Genomic DNA, 15,749 nt, shown 5'->3' with positions numbered 1-15,749 from the left:
GTCCTGAATGGATAGAAAGAGGGGAGATAATTTATTCATATTTATGATGGATGTACAGTATGGTTCAAAATTATTGAGAATAGCTAAAGCATTTCTTATTATTAAACGAGAACAAATCAGATAAAATTGAATGTATTGTGAGAGTGAACTGACCTTTTCATGTTGTGTAGGTAACAATTTAATATTTTATCAAGTCTCCTTGAGCTTCACGGCACAGTCTAAGACGGGTAGGCATACTTCCTATCAGAGAGGTTAGTGTCTCGTGAGTTATGCTGTCCCAGTATCGGACCACTTCTCTCTTCATGTCTTCAATTTTTGTCAACCCCTTTTGATTCACACATTCCTTCATCATCCCCCAAATGTTCTCAATGGGATTTAAGTCAGGACTATATGCAGGAAATGGTAATGCAGTCACATTTTTCTCCTGAAACCACTGCTTGGCATGTTTTGCGGTGTGTTTAGGATCATTATCTTGCTGCAAAATCCAGTCATTTCCATAAAACACATGTGCACTTGGAAGGAGAAAATTATCTAATATGTTAGTGTAGCGTTGACTTGTCAGATTTCCCTCAAACACACACAGCGGGGTCGTTCCTAATAAGGATATCCCTCCCCATACATGAAACTTTGGGCTGTATTTAGGTCGTCGATACAACGGTGTTGACGCAGACTTTGTCCATATTTTCACATTATTGGGATATACCCATATTGAGCTTTCATCAGTAAAAATCACATTTTCCCAGTCAAAGTTTTCATGTGCCAAACACCACTCAACACGCCTGTCTGTATGTTCTTGTTTCATGAGAGGAGAAGGAATTCCAGTCTTTTTCTCCCATTCAAGATCAATCAAATTTCTTCTAACTGTAGATTTTGATACAACTGTTGATCCCCTTTCTATCATTTCATACCTGATGTTGGAGATGCTTGCCCTTTGCTTTTTAGACGCTAAAATTCCCAGCCGGACGCGATCTGAGAAGTCCAATTTTCTGGGTCTCCCTGCTCCTTTCTGGTGCCCAAAATCCTTTCCCTCTTTAAAATTCTTCCTAATCCTATACACAGTAGAAAGAGGAGTTCCTGTTCTCTCTGCCAATGTATTTACATCATCAATTCCTTGATTACACAACTCAAAAATCAACCTTCTTTTATCTTCAGCAGACATTGTTGACAGTGCTGAGGAAAATGACGTCTGCTACAAATTCAGGGGAGGTAACTCTAATTGTACTATACTCAGTAGGCCAAGATGAGTTACCTCCCTTATACCATTACTTAGTTTTAAGTATCAGTGAATCAGTTGAGGTGTTAGGATAGCTCAAAGTAAGAAGAAAAATTCTCAATAATTATGAACCAGACTATATATTACGAACTTTATGTTATGAATCTAAAATGTGTACATGTGGATATGCGTTGCATGAAATAAATGAGACTTTGATGTATTTCCGTGCTTTGTTACTACCTGATGCAAGGGCTACGAAATATCAAAGTCCGGCCAGGATGGCCAAATCCCACAGGGAACTAAATAAAAAGCACACCTTCAACGGATTTGGAAAAGACTACCGGTAAAACTATTATCTCATGTAGGCAATAAATGTGCTTAAAAACAAGACAAAAATCTAGTCACGTGATAAACCTTCCCACGTGGTGTGTGAATACTCTAACGGAAACATCTTATAAACAAGCAGAGCAGCATAAGCTTGAGAGTTATCAGCTATAGGTGTCAAAAACGGCGAGGCACTGTAACAGTAACTGTTGAATTCACAGTCGAAGCATTAGGTGAGTTGACTCCATTACATCTGTTTCCTTTCATAAGTTGTTGACACTAGTTATAGCTGTTAGCGGTCCAGTGCTTAATGTAACCTTGTTTTCGAAAAGGGACATTTGCGAATTTACAAATATTAAACCCACTGGCCACTTTATTACGAAAAAATAAATAATCAAAAATGTTTTCAATCCTCCATATTCTTTATTTGCTCTCTATTTTTTCTGATTTGCAGGTCTCTATTTTTCCGATTGACAACTAAATATTAAACTCACTAGTGTGAGTTTTAGTTTTGGCACTTGTTCCCTCAGTGGTTGACATGGTAACTACCGTCAGATGTTTTTGCCTTCTCCTTGATGAATGTCTTGGTTTTCTGCATCTTCAAGAATTAAAAAAATAATAATGCTAAACAAAAAGTAGAAATCACTCCGTCACATTACATTAAGTCATTAAATTTATATTAGTCGTATTGTATCCTTTCGCATTTCACAATTTCATGTCAAAAATATCAAAAATAATAAGCTAAGTAAAGATTATATATAATGACATCAACTCGCGGTGAAAGCTGACTAACTCCACTCTTCAGATCTTTGTTACTTATATAATAAGAATGACATAAGAGATTTTAAATAACAACGTATAATGGTAGCACAGTAACTACAGTAAATACATCTGTTTTTACAGAAATATTTATATATATTTATGAATATAAATATAAATTTATCTTATATATAAAGCACTATGATTCAGTTGGTAGCACAGAATCAGTTATACATATACATAGTTCCTATACAACTTGGGGTGTGTTTGCAGCTCATGTTCCTGTTGACTATCTCTCTGTAGACTCGCTTGCGACTGGAGGAGCAGACCCAAAGTTGAGTTGTCATAGCTTTGCTCTGTCAACCATCTCGATCCTCCGAAAAGATGCATATGATGATGGTGTTGAATGTGAGTCTGATGTTGAAGCTCTTGTTGGTCATCGGTGATATGTATAGAGCTGTAGTCCATCCAGCATGCATGCTCAAAGCACTCGCGCAAGTGTCACACTCCTGTGCTGATATACTGTACAAACGGTCAAAAAGTCTCAGTGGAACAGGAAGAGATAACAGAGAAACATTTTGTAAAGGGATAGGTCATAAATTCTTAATGGTGCTTATGCACTGAAAGCCCTTTCACCAAAGCGTTTCAGTTCAGTTCTTCGAACAAACAGATGGTGGTGGTTTCTGGGGGCATTGTGATCTGAGATTAGTTCACTCAGGTATGCTGGAACTAGGTCATGCTGACATATATATGCAAGACATAACGTTTGAAATGGATCCTTGCCTCTACGGCAACGTTTAACCAGTGAAGGTCTTTCAGAACTGGGGTGATGTGTGACTGTTTGAAAGTCTTGGTGACAGTTCTTGCTGCAGTATTTTGGATTTTTAAGGTATGTAATTAGGTCGTGGTTAATGTCATAGAGGAGACTGTTGCAGTAATCAAGTCTAGACATGACTAAAGCCTGAATCAGAGTTCTGGTTGTTAGAAGATACTGAATGTTTCCAATGTCCCTTAAGTTAAAGTAGCAAGTTTTACATACGTAAGCCACGCGCGCCTCCAAAGTGAGGCAGGAGTCAATAAATCTTAATGTAAGAGTCGACAACAGTTATTTTATTGCAATCCAGTTTGTGAAGACGCTGTTTTGTACCAATGAGTATGGCCTCCGTTCTTTCGTCATTCAGCTTTAAATCATTGTTTGACATCCATACTTTTACATGTTGACTGCAGAGGGTTGTACGGGTAAAGGAATTCAACGGATTTTGGGGTTTTTTTTCAAACTGTCCAGCAATTGTGTATCATCAGCAAAGGCATGGTGATTCAATCCATGTTAATCTATGATGTGCAAAAGGGTGCTTGTGTATAACACAAACAACACAATGCCAAGGACTGATTCTTGAGGGAATCCATAGTAACTGCCACTATCCGCGACTTCATTATTTATGATGACTGCTTGTGTTCTGTTGTGAAGATAGGATGTGATCCATATCAGTGGTATCTCGGCAATATGGAACTGGTCATGGAGTCTACCGAAGAGTTTCTGATGATTCACACTGTCAAAGGCAGATGATACATCAAGTAAGATAAGCGATGAAACATTACCAAAGATCATTTGAAGAGAGATATTCCCTGAGTCTAATGTGTACAGCTCGTTCCAAAAGTTTGGATGATAACGATAAGCTGGACACTGGCCCATAGCTGTTTAAAACATTAGGCAATAAGGCATTAACACCAGATTTCCCGCCTAGTCAGGGGGCGTGCGTATCCGGGAGGGCCTTTAGAGTGAATATGTATGATTCCGCCAGCTCATTTGGTCCTGCACAGTAGGGGTGTTCGTCTGTAGTACTTGATATCAGGTTTCTGCACAGTATTGTCCTGCAATGGACAGCAGGGTGGTTCACATTTCAAACCATTGTGATGTCGAAATGGTCAGATAGGCGAATATCTTCAACTGCAGGCTGTTAAGCCTGGAGGAATAACCACCCAGTCATGGGTGGGTGAGTCCTGCTCTGTGAGTGGTTTCTTGTGTGATCTGACTAAAGTTGTGATCCTTCAATACGTTTTTCACTCTATTTGACAGCTTTTCATTTTCGAAGTGTATGTCAAATTCATTTAGTAGTACTCTGTTAGATCGTGTCAACATTCGCTGAAGAATTGAGAAATCCTTGTGGAAGTCTGAGGCTAACTGTTTATTTGTTTTCGAAGGCAAAGGTCGATAAAGACATATAACATGGTTCCATCGCTGATTTTCACATTCAGTTATTCAAACGATATGAACTCATTGAGGGGTGAAATTGTTCAAAGGCATTTAGAAGTTGGTGAGGTAATACAAGACAATATTATGGATGACAACTTCTTTAATTCTTTTAACACGACGTTTCAAGGCTAATTCTTGCCCCTTCGTCAGGTGGATAATGAGCATAGGTAACACTGCAGAATATATATAGGTATACATGAAGCCAGAGAGGTAAGATGTATATACAAGCACATAAATGTAGTTAGGTATGTACAATCACAGAGGAGAGATGAAAAGGAGGAATATTTTAATAGTACATGGTTGTTTACACAGCTGATAGATTGAGAGTCTATGAGTCCTTGTTGACACACCAGGCAGAGGGTAGGTACACGCCTTGATCTCTATTGATCTGAGGTTCTAATCTTCTGATGTTGATTGCTTCCCAAAGCTTCCTTCTCCACCAATCACTGATGTTGGAAGCCAGGAACTCGGTGTTTTTCCAGTTGATGGAGTGGTTTGGATAGTTGACGATGTGTTCAGAGAGGGCTGATTTCAGATCTAAGTTTCTTACTGAAGTTTTGTGCTCTTTGAGTCTGACGTTGAATGGTCTGCAGGTTTCACCTATGTAGCTACTGCCGCAATCACAGTTTATCTTGTAGATGCAGCCTCTGGGGTTGGGGTTGGTTTGATCACTGCCACCTCTTCCATTTGCACTAAGGATGTTTTTCAATGTCCTATCAGAATAAAAGGTCACATCAACACTGGCAGTTTTTCTGAGGAGTCGACTGATTTGATGACCTATCTTGCCTTGGTATGGAATGTTGACTCGGATGGGTGCAGGCTCAGGTTTAGGGAGGCGGTCGTTCTGATGCTGGAATGTTGTGGCTATAGTCTGGTCAACGAGTTGTTTGGGGTATCCATTGAGGGCGATGAAAGTTCTCTTGAGGTGGTCAGTTTCGTCTTGGAGGTGGGCTGGGTCACAGATGGCTTTGGCACGTCTGGCTAGGGTGGAGACTATGGCTTGCTTTATTTGTGGATGGTGTTATGTCGCTAAAGCTCGTGACAAACCAAAATTATTTCCCTCGGGACATAAACTTGATATGAAAGGGGAATATCCTATAATTCCACCAACAGTGCGACTTTCCCATGGGACACGAAGAATGTCATACCCTTGGGATTTCCGTTCAGCAAGTTTACTTTCATCTGAATGTTTTTTCAACAATGTTTCTGTGAGAAACAGGATATCTAGATGCTTGTCAAAAACTAAGTCTGCAATGTCTAAAGTCTTATTTCGGGACGACTGAGCATTGACCAAAGATAGTATTAGCTTGCTTGGAAACTGTCTAGGGTGAACTTCTACAGCTTTGGTATTGTTGATATGAGCTTGTAATGTTTCTCTTGTTTTGGTAAGTAATGTAGTTACACATTTTTCCATGTTTATGAATCTGTCTCCCGCCCGACAACCTCTGCGTTTGAATGAAGAGAATGAAATTCCATGTTGTTTTATGAGATGTCATATCTGGATTAATTCTTCTGTTCAGTAGTTGAAGTTTGAGATGAGCATCCCCCAGGTCTTTTGTCAATTGAAAACAAGAAGTTCCGGGTATACTGACTGACAGTCATTGAAAAGTTAGAAGGTCCAGCTTGGGTGTTGAGTAAAACAGCTTTGGGATTTGGTGATGGTGCACATTCCAGAAACAGAGAACAAATGTCAGCAAAATCAGCATTGTGAGATAGACATTTTGGCACATTATTCCAGAGTTATCTTCCTGGAGCACCAATGACAGATCCGTGTCTTCCTCTACATGGCCTGGGAGAAGCGGAAGTTGCATCCCTTGGTCTCTGCGTTTGGAATTCAGTTTCTATGGCTTGGATGGTGGCAAGCTCAAAGTCAGAGACTATATTCTTGCTGGAAACGGAACTGTCTAACGTAGGTGGCCTCTCAACGATCAAGCAGAGGGCAAAGTCTAAGGGATGTTACACAGTGTTAAATGATGTAAACCTGATCCCAAACCTCAGCAAATGGTGTGAAAATTCCATCATCCATGTATACGGTATCAGCGGTCTGCAACACCTGCAGCTGTTCAGTGATAGAGAACACCTGAATCCTGTTCTCAATCAGGAAGAAGAAGGAAATGGTGTCCACTTCTTGTCTCTGCCGACTTGTCTTCCAAATCCACATCTTGTAGATAGTAGGTAACGCTGCCATTCTCATGCCGTGGTGTCCGCGGAGAGAACTGCCGACACTGGGGAATCATGGAAGAACGCGTACGGTCTCCTTATTTTCTACTGCAAGCTGGTCCGTGTACAACGTCTGCATCGGTGCTGTCACTTCTCTAGCTGGCTTCAGCTGCGCAGTTCACTGGCAAACTGTCACCGCCACAAATAACGTTTTCATATTTTCATTCACAGCACTAAATGACCGTTCTATCAATTTCTTCAATTTCCATACACATTTTCTACCAACCAATAGCAATTTATTCATAGACCTATTCAAGCATTCAAAAACTGATCTCAGCTGTTACAATCATGTTTTAGAAGACTAATATGCATTTGCTTTCTCTGTGCGGAATACTCGTATGACTATATAACATCTATAATGCATACAATTAGTACATGCTCGAGTAGATCAGTTTTACATCTAATGTGCGTGTTATGTTTTCCTTTTCCCTCTTAAGAATGAAGAATTTTATGGATATCAACTTCTTTATATAAGAACACAACGTTTCGGAGTTAATGCCGATGAAGGAGTAAGCATTAACTCCGAAACGTTGTGTTCTCATATAAAGAAGTCGATATCCATAAAAATCTTCATTCTTATGTATTTCACTTCTAAATGCCCTTCAAAGACTTCTTTTCCCTCTTATTTAGATTTCTTTCTGCATTTCTCAATGTTTAAATGGATCCGACTGTTCTGGATTAAAGCAGCCAGTAAGGTAAATGTCACATAAATGTCAAAATATTATGATTGCTTCATTTTATATAATAAGCGTGCAAAACCTGTTGGCATGGAAATAAAAAATCCCCGAGAAATATAAGTTCAAGAAAGGAACTGCATCCTATTCGTCAAATTTGAAAAAGATCACCTGTTTGCTTGCTAACATACTCATTCATGTAATAAACCTGATATAAAATACTCCTTGCGAAAGTGTAACTCGAATAGCTGGATCTGCAAAAGTACAGTTTGTCTGATATCTCCTGTTAGTACAGAACTGGCGATGTCATTATTATTGAATTATCAGATTAGGGATACAGCTAAAGTTACATATATATTTTATCAAATCGGGTAGATAATTCGTTTCACGTGGAGCTTAGAACAGATCAGTAAGAAGGAGATCATCAAAGTATATAAGGACAGTGACGAAGTCTTAACACTATATACACAAGGACCCTGTCAGTGACAGTATATACTTTGATGCTACTTTTTGCGTTGACAATTTATGGTGACCCCGTCAAGGAACAAAAAGCGCCATCATTTTACCCCAAATCTTTCAGAAACAATGTCGAAGACTTGCGTCCAGAATATACTCATTTAGTTTTAGTAAGGGAAGTGCTTTTGAACATTGAAGATTTGTTGTGAATATGGAAAGCTTTTTGTCACGAATATCTCCTCCGACCAAAAATATGTCTAATGTAAAAAGGAAATTTGTGAAATGCTCCTTCTGTTGTCGATTAAAACATCATTTATGGTAATCTTCCACATTTGTATCAGATAATTACACAACAAAACGTATTTGATTCCGATTTTTGAATACGACAAAATGCATGGGAGCACAAATCTGACGACAGGAACATTATTTTCTTCACTAGGAGATGGCCGGACGTCATGCACAAGCACGGTTTGATTTCAGCCTCAGGAAGAAAATGACGCCTCGTGATATCGCAGACATGTTCAACGACTTTGCTGAAGACTATGAACAGGTAACATAAATCCGTAGCCACTGTTCACAATTACTACCCCAGTATCGGTCATAATATTATCTAGTTTATCTCTACGATTGCAAGTTCCTTCTCATACTTCGACCTGAAGTGGTGTACACCCTCTGTCCAAACACCGTTTAAACGCTTGAGTTGTTGTCATTGTTGACAACAACATATGCACCATCATATAAATGTAAATGCATGCTTAAACAGTTAAATTTCAACCATCACACAAACATGATAATCCTTCATTATGTTGAGAGATATATACTCTTCGTAAATAATGAATTCTGTCCTGTTTTCTGAGAAAATCGCTTAGCTGTCTTACAGTTTATACATGTCTCCCTCTTTTCATCCTCCCTCCAACTTTATAACCACACACATCTTTCTCTCTCGCGCTCTCGCTCTTTCTCTCGCTCTCTCTCTCTTTCTCTCGCTCTCTCTCTCTTTCTCTCTCTCTAACCACCTCTCTCTCTCTCTCTCTCTCTCTCTCTCTCTCAAAAGTCAGTTCTATCGGCAGGTGTACGTCACCCTCGACTGGAGACCTTTTGAAGTTGTCGGAGACTTCATGGCTAAATTGATCCCAGAGGATCATAGATCAAAACTAAAAGTCTTGGACGTTGGAGCTGGCACAGGCCTTCTTGGAAATAAGGTAACTAACAGCTTAAAACCCTTTTCACATGCCTTGTGAATCTCTTCTGAAAGTAGAGTCGAGTGTACAATTCCGACTACACCATGAGCATGTGTTTACGCATCACTACCAATGAGTATCAATGCCAGATGTTCGCAGAAGACGGGAGCATCGTGCCCAACTAGTGGCACTCATTCCATGAGTCAGTGAGTGAGTATGTGAGTTTAGTTTTACGCCGCACTCAGCAATATTCCAACTATATGGCGGTGGTCTGTAAAAATAATCCGAGTCTGGACCAGACAATCCAGTGATCAACAACATGAGCATCGAACCGATGACATGTGTCAACCAAGCCAGCGAACCTGAAGACCCAATCCCGTTAGTCACCTCTTACAGACCAAGCATGGGTTGCTGAAGGTCTGTTCTACCCTGGGACCTTCACGGGTGGCACTCATTCAAAACAACAGCTTCTAAATACCAATAAAGCTTTGTAGATTCAGAATCTTGAAAACATTTGATAAATATATATTTACTAAATATTTGCCTAAATATTTGAAAACATCACCTTTTCTTCTTTTCTTCTCAAATGTTTTGCATGTGGTGAAAATGGTGTTGACAGGGATAACAACTTATTATAGGTTATATTGTGACATTCTTTGGTTACGTATGGGGCATCTCTTCAGACCCTAAATATACTTTACTAAAGTATTTAGGGATATGTGTAAATTTTGAAACTATGAATAATGATATATCTACTCATTGACAGATTGATAAAATATCGGTCATAAAAATACCAGTATCAATAATTATTTCTTTTGTCCAGTGTACTTGCATCTGTGCAATTGTACGTGATACTTTTCAGCTAAAGAATGATGGGTTCACACATGTCGACGGTTTGGATCCAGCAGAGAATATGCTGAATGTGGCCAAACGCCGTAACATCTACCAAAGATACCTCTGTGCATTCATAAACAAAGAAAGAAACGGTGCCATAGAAACGGGTGAGAAACACAATTAAAGTAAATACTCAGTGTATTTGGACTAATATCAAGAACACTGAAATAGGAACATGTCTGAGATTTAATATACAATGTTTAAACGTTAACTGATTTTCATAAACGTGAATTGTGCTCCGTTTCAAGATACAGTATGGTTCAAAATTATTGAGAATAGCTAAAGCATTTCATATTATTAAACGAGAACAAATCAGATAAAAATGAATGTATTGTGAAAGTGAACTGACCTTTTCATGTTGTGTAGGTAACAATTTAATATTTTATCAAGTCTCCTTGAGCTTCACGGCACAGTCTAAGACGGGTAGGCATACTTCCTATCAGAGAGGTTAGTGTCTCGTGAGTTATGCTGTCCCAGTATCGGACCACTTCTCTCTTCATGTCTTCAATTTTTGTCAACCCCTTTTGATTCACACATTCCTTCATCATCCCCCAAATGTTCTCAATGGGATTTAAGTCAGGACTATATGCAGGAAATGGTATTTCAGTCACATTTTTCTCCTGAAACCACTGCTTGGCATGTTTTGCGGTTTGTTTAGGATCATTATCTTGCTGCAAAATCCAGTCATTTCCATAAAACACGTGCACTTGGAAGGAGAAAATTATCTAATATGTTAGTGTAGCGTTGACTTGTCAGATTTCCCTCAAACACACACAGCGGGGTCGTTCCTAATAAGGATATCCCTCCCCATACATGAAACTTTGGGCTGTATTTAGGTCGTCGATACAACGGTGCTGACGCAGACTTTGTCCATATTTTCACATTATTGGGATATACCCATATTGAGCTTTCATCAGTAAAAATCACATTTTCCCAGTCAAAGTTTTCATGTGCCAAACACCACTCAACACGCCTGTCTTTATGTTCTTGTTTCATGAGAGGAGAAGGAATTCCAGTCTTTTTCTCCCATCCAAGATCAATCAAATTTCTTCTAACTGTAGATTTTGATACAACTGTTGATCCCCTTTCTATCATTTCATACCTGATGTTGGAGATGCTTGCCCTTTGCTTTTTAGACGCTAAAATTCCCAGCCGGACGCGATCTGAGAAGTCCAATTTTCTGGGTCTCTCTGCTCCTTTCTGGTGCCCAAAATCCTTTCCCTCTTTAAAATTCTTCCTAATCCTATACAAAGTAGAAAGAGGAGTTCCTGTTCTCTCTGCCAATGTATTTACATCATCAATTCCTTGATTACACAACTCAAAAATCAACCTTCTTTTATCTTCAGCAGAAATTGTTGACAGTGCTGAGGAAAATGACGTCTGCTACAAATTCAGGGGAGGTAACTCTAGTTGTACTATACTCAGTAGGCCAAGATGAGTTACCTCCCTTATACCATTACTTAATTTTAAGTATCAGTGAATCAGTTGAGGTGTTAGGATAGCTCAAAGTAAGAAGAAAAATTCTCAATAATTATGAACCAGACTATAAAATTTGCATGATGTCATGGACTGGTTGCATTGGACAGCAAATAATAATATCTCTCTCTCTCTCTCTCTCTCTCTCTCTCTCTCTCTCTCTCTCTCTCTCTCTCTCTCTCACTCTCTCTCTCTCTCTCTCTCTCAACAAAATTATCATGAACATTGATTACCAGCATGATGCTGATTGTAATTATCTGGGTTCTGTTCTTTTGTAATGCCTAAAAATTGAAATAAAACTAGAGATGTTTTTCCTATCTATTGTGCTTATATATTTCCAGATTACTATGACTACATTGTGGCATCGGGTGCTTTTAATGAAGGTCTGATTCCCTGTGAGGCCTTCCAGGAAATGATTCGGATAGTTAAACCTGGTGAATATCTTGGTTTAAATTGGCTTTACACGCGTGTTGCTGCTTTTTGTATGTTTTTCTTCTGTATGAGTGTTGTAAGCAGTTGTGGTTGTTATCGTCGCTGGACCACATACCTTTATTACTAACCACGTGTATTTAATATTTTGAATTTTGTTCAATATATGTTTGTAAAGCTGTAAAACTCATGAAAGAGCATAGTAGTTTTCTCATAAGGCCCAGGGGTAGAATAGGCCTTCAGCAACCCATGCTTGCCATAAACGGTGACTCTGCTTGTCGTAAGAGGCGACTAGTGGGACAGGCTCGCTGACTTGGTCTGCACATGTCATCGGTTCCCAATTGCGCAGATCGATGCTGATGCTGTTGATCGCTGGATTGTCTGGTCCAGACTCGATTATTTACAGACCGCCGCTATATAGTTGGAATATTGCTGAGTGCGGCGTAAAACTAAACTCTCTCACCAGTTAGATATCGCCGTCATGTAGCAGGAGTAAGTATACAATAAACAGACTTTCACCAGCTAAATAACTCAACAAGTTAATATTCACCAGGTGGTCGAATCACTTTCACGGTTCCAACCAGATACATCAACAGCTCAGACAACTTACGGGATCAGTTACTTCCCCTTATAGACCAACTGGCGCAGGAGGGCGTGTGGGAGGTCACTTCCGTCGCACTGGAAGATGGAGAACTTTCTTCGACAGACGGCCCGGGGACTTTGTATAGTTTGAGGGTTTTTGTGTCAGAAAAGAAGTTTTAGGAATCAAGAAATATCAGTCCTTATAACGTACTAAATACATTTGTTTTAGACTTTTCATTTGTCAAGATCCCAAGTTCTAAATATGTATGCATCACTGATGACTTTTTTTCGTTGGCCTTGTCATTTGTCAAAGTGAATAAAAGCGATGTCCATGTTTCAAATATTTATGCAGCTTTAATGACATATTTCCAAAAGCAGAAAGTGAATTAAATATGTAACTTCACCCTATTGGTTCTAAACTTGTGAATGCTGTGTCATTCGTTTGTTGGGGAATTCATGGATTCTCAGATATATAATATAATGACCAATATAATGATTGGTGTAATGTGTTTTCGGTTCGCACTGACCAGAAACGTTAAAGGGTGATAATTTCTGCTTGATGAGACCTTTCCCGTTTAAAACCAAAGATGAAAAACTGTCTTTCCCCAACAACATACCCACAAACTGAAAAACACCTCATAAAAAATACACACATATATGAAAGAAAGAACTATTTTCAGAGACAGATGTGAGGAGTTCTTTCCATGAACATATTCACTGAAAAAATATGAAATGGTGATGAGCATTGAAAACATGTTCAAGATTATTTAGCGACATTACATAAAATGTTAATCTCATGTTCTCTATTTTGCGCCAATGTGTTCACATGACGTCACTTTGCCATGTACCTTTAAGAAAACATCGGAACAGTTGTTATGCTGAGTGAGAGTTCCTGAAAACGCTTTTCACGCATATCCTAGTCGTTCTTGGTAATGTTCAAGCTTGCAACATTATAACTGGCCAAATTCGACTGTATTCAGGAAATGATCCAGCGTTGTCCAGCGACTTCTACCAGAATTTTTACATGGACATAAGTGTTGCTGTAATGAATGTACCCTTTTTAAGTCATTTCTGGGCAATTTTGCCAGCACGTTTCTGGTACTTTAATCTGTTTTGTAACAGTGTAGGATGTATCTGTAGTGTGAAACAGTGTTCCAAGTATCCTTCTCCTGGAGACATAGCAGTAGTGTGCTCTACATGTAGATTTTGTTACATTTAGGCTTTTACCAAATCAAAAAAGACATCTGGAAGATACAAGTAGTCCGATCCAATGGGTTGCTGGAAAATCTCCTGAGATAAGGGGCGCCTACTTTGGCTTCTCATCTCAAGTTATAATAAGACCTTGTACTGCCATTCTGTTTCTACTAGCAAGAACGATACCTTTGTATTGATTTGTAACCTCGGTTAATTTTAGAATACATACATCAGTTACATCAAATGGCTTTGTTGCTTGAGGATTTTACACATAGTTCATGTTAGAGAACCAACACGTAAGAACAGTTTTCATGTCTGCTTCTCTGACTCCCAGGTGAACCTTGAAGGCCCGGGGTAGAATAGGCCTACAGCTTTTCGTAAGAGGCGAGTAAAGGGATTGGGTGGTCAGGCTCGCTGACTTGGTTGACACATGTCATCGGTTCCCAGTTGCGCAGATCGATGCTCATGCTTTTGATCACTGGATTGTCTGGTCCAGGCTGATTTATTCGCAGACCACCTCTACAGAGCTGAGTGTGATGTTAAACAACAAAGCAACCAAACCAACTAACCAGCTCTCCAGGACATAGAGTGATAGTTCTTTGATATATTTGTTCTCAAGGACTCTTCAATATTCATATTTAACCTGTACATGTCACTCCGAGGTATTCTATATCCATTGTGATATATCTTGGTTGTCAGAATTTGATTTGTCACTTAACGGTTTATTAAGCGTTCCTTATCATGACAAGGAATCTGCTTTTGAGGAAAGTCGGGACTGGCTAATTCTGTATGGGGGAATGGCTTTGGATTTAGGTTCATCTGTCTTCTAAGACTGGCGTTCTAGAGGACTCGTCTACACTGAATGCGCATTGTCATTCATTATAACCTTGTTTACCTCTTATTCAATATATAATTGAATATTATAGAGTCGCCAGTGTTTTAGTATGCGAATGTGAAGGAAACCCAAAAGCCTTTTTTCTCACAGTGATACCTACAATGTAATGATTTCTACAAACCAAACGAAATCTGTTTTGTTTTGGATTTTGAGTATTGTTTAGATTGGGTGTCCTTTTGCAAGTGCTAGTTATCTACATTTATGTCTTTTTTCTAAGATGTTCATTGCCCAAGTGAAATACGAAGATTAAACAAGAAATCGTTCTGAAGTATTTTTCTAAATAACCACATATGAACAATGAACAGGTTCTGTTGAAATACACGGCTTCAATGGGTGAAATATGTTTTAACAAGAACAACAGATCCTGATGCAAATCAAAGATTTCACTGTGTCACAGTGGAGTGTTATTTGTAAAATGACACACGTGTCCGTTCTTAAGTCCAGAGAATAGCCCCATAAACAAGAAAAAATAGATGTCTTCTTTGTCGGGATACCACACGGTGTCATTAGAGAATACACAATTCCGGTGGTTGGAAAATACCAGGAATTGTTCAAAGGTACATGGGAACCACCTGTAGTTGCCAAGACTGTTGATGCAGCGTTACACATTAATCACTTACTTCATCCTTGTGAAACTTCCGGCACCAAACAGTTTATAGTGAGTGAGTGAGGTTAGTTTTACGCCGCACTCAGCAATATTCCAGCTATATGGTGGCGGTCTGTAAATAATCGAGTCTGGACCAGACAATCTAGTGATCAACAACATGGGCATCGATTTGCGCAATTGGTAACCGATGACATGCGTCAACCAAGTCAGCGAGCCTGACCACCCGATCCCGTTAGTCGCCTCTTCCCGACAAGCATAGTCGCCTTTTATGGCAAGCATGGGTGGCTGAAGGCCTATTCTACCCCGGGACCTTCACGGGTCCCAAACAGTTTATAACGGTAACTGTCAACAACAATGTAACAAGAGCTCTCTGTGCCGAGAAGGTAACAAATATGTCACGTTTTAGTACGAAATTTGTTCAAATTCGGGCCACGTTGGAAGTATTTCAGGAAGCAAAGAGATCAATTGACATTTCATGACTACTCATTTACGAACACTTCAACTAGTTGTTACGAACTGCTCTCAGAGATCAGTGAATCAATATTGTTTTACGCCGCTTTTAGTATTATTGCAGCGATTCTACGACGGAGG

The 15,749-nt window shown here is 39.3% G+C and overlaps 2 protein-coding genes across 3 annotated transcripts; one reads left to right on the top strand and one right to left on the bottom strand.

Moving 5' to 3' along the window:
• Positions 1-1,636: 1,636 nt before the first annotated feature.
• On the top strand, positions 1,637-13,108 carry LOC137298525 (methyltransferase-like protein 27). Of its 2 annotated transcripts, XM_067830817.1 has the most exons (7): positions 1,637-1,770; positions 7,401-7,465; positions 8,340-8,450; positions 8,971-9,102; positions 9,944-10,082; positions 11,793-11,885; positions 12,434-13,108. In XM_067830817.1, the coding sequence occupies exons 2-7, from the start codon at positions 7,421-7,423 to the stop codon at positions 12,640-12,642; spliced, it is 729 nt and encodes a 242-aa protein (XP_067686918.1). In that variant the 5' UTR covers positions 1,637-1,770; positions 7,401-7,420; the 3' UTR covers positions 12,643-13,108. The 2 variants fall into 2 exon arrangements, with proteins under 2 accessions (XP_067686918.1, XP_067686919.1); XM_067830818.1 differs by lacking the exon at positions 7,401-7,465 and having other exon boundaries at positions 1,646-1,770; positions 12,434-12,803.
• Positions 4,879-6,738, bottom strand: LOC137298601 (uncharacterized). Its single transcript, XM_067830898.1, has 2 exons — positions 6,544-6,738; positions 4,879-5,553 (listed from the first exon to the last, which is right to left on the bottom strand). Exons 1-2 carry the CDS (start codon positions 6,736-6,738, stop codon positions 4,879-4,881), a joined length of 870 nt encoding a protein of 289 aa, XP_067686999.1.
• Positions 13,109-15,749: the final 2,641 nt, after the last annotated feature.

Source organism: Haliotis asinina, chromosome 10, assembly GCF_037392515.1.
Source record: "Haliotis asinina isolate JCU_RB_2024 chromosome 10, JCU_Hal_asi_v2, whole genome shotgun sequence".
In the NCBI taxonomy this organism is placed as follows: domain Eukaryota; kingdom Metazoa; phylum Mollusca; class Gastropoda; order Lepetellida; family Haliotidae; genus Haliotis; species Haliotis asinina.
Note: the sequence above shows the minus strand (reverse complement) of the source record. Positions and strands in the feature narration are given on the sequence as shown.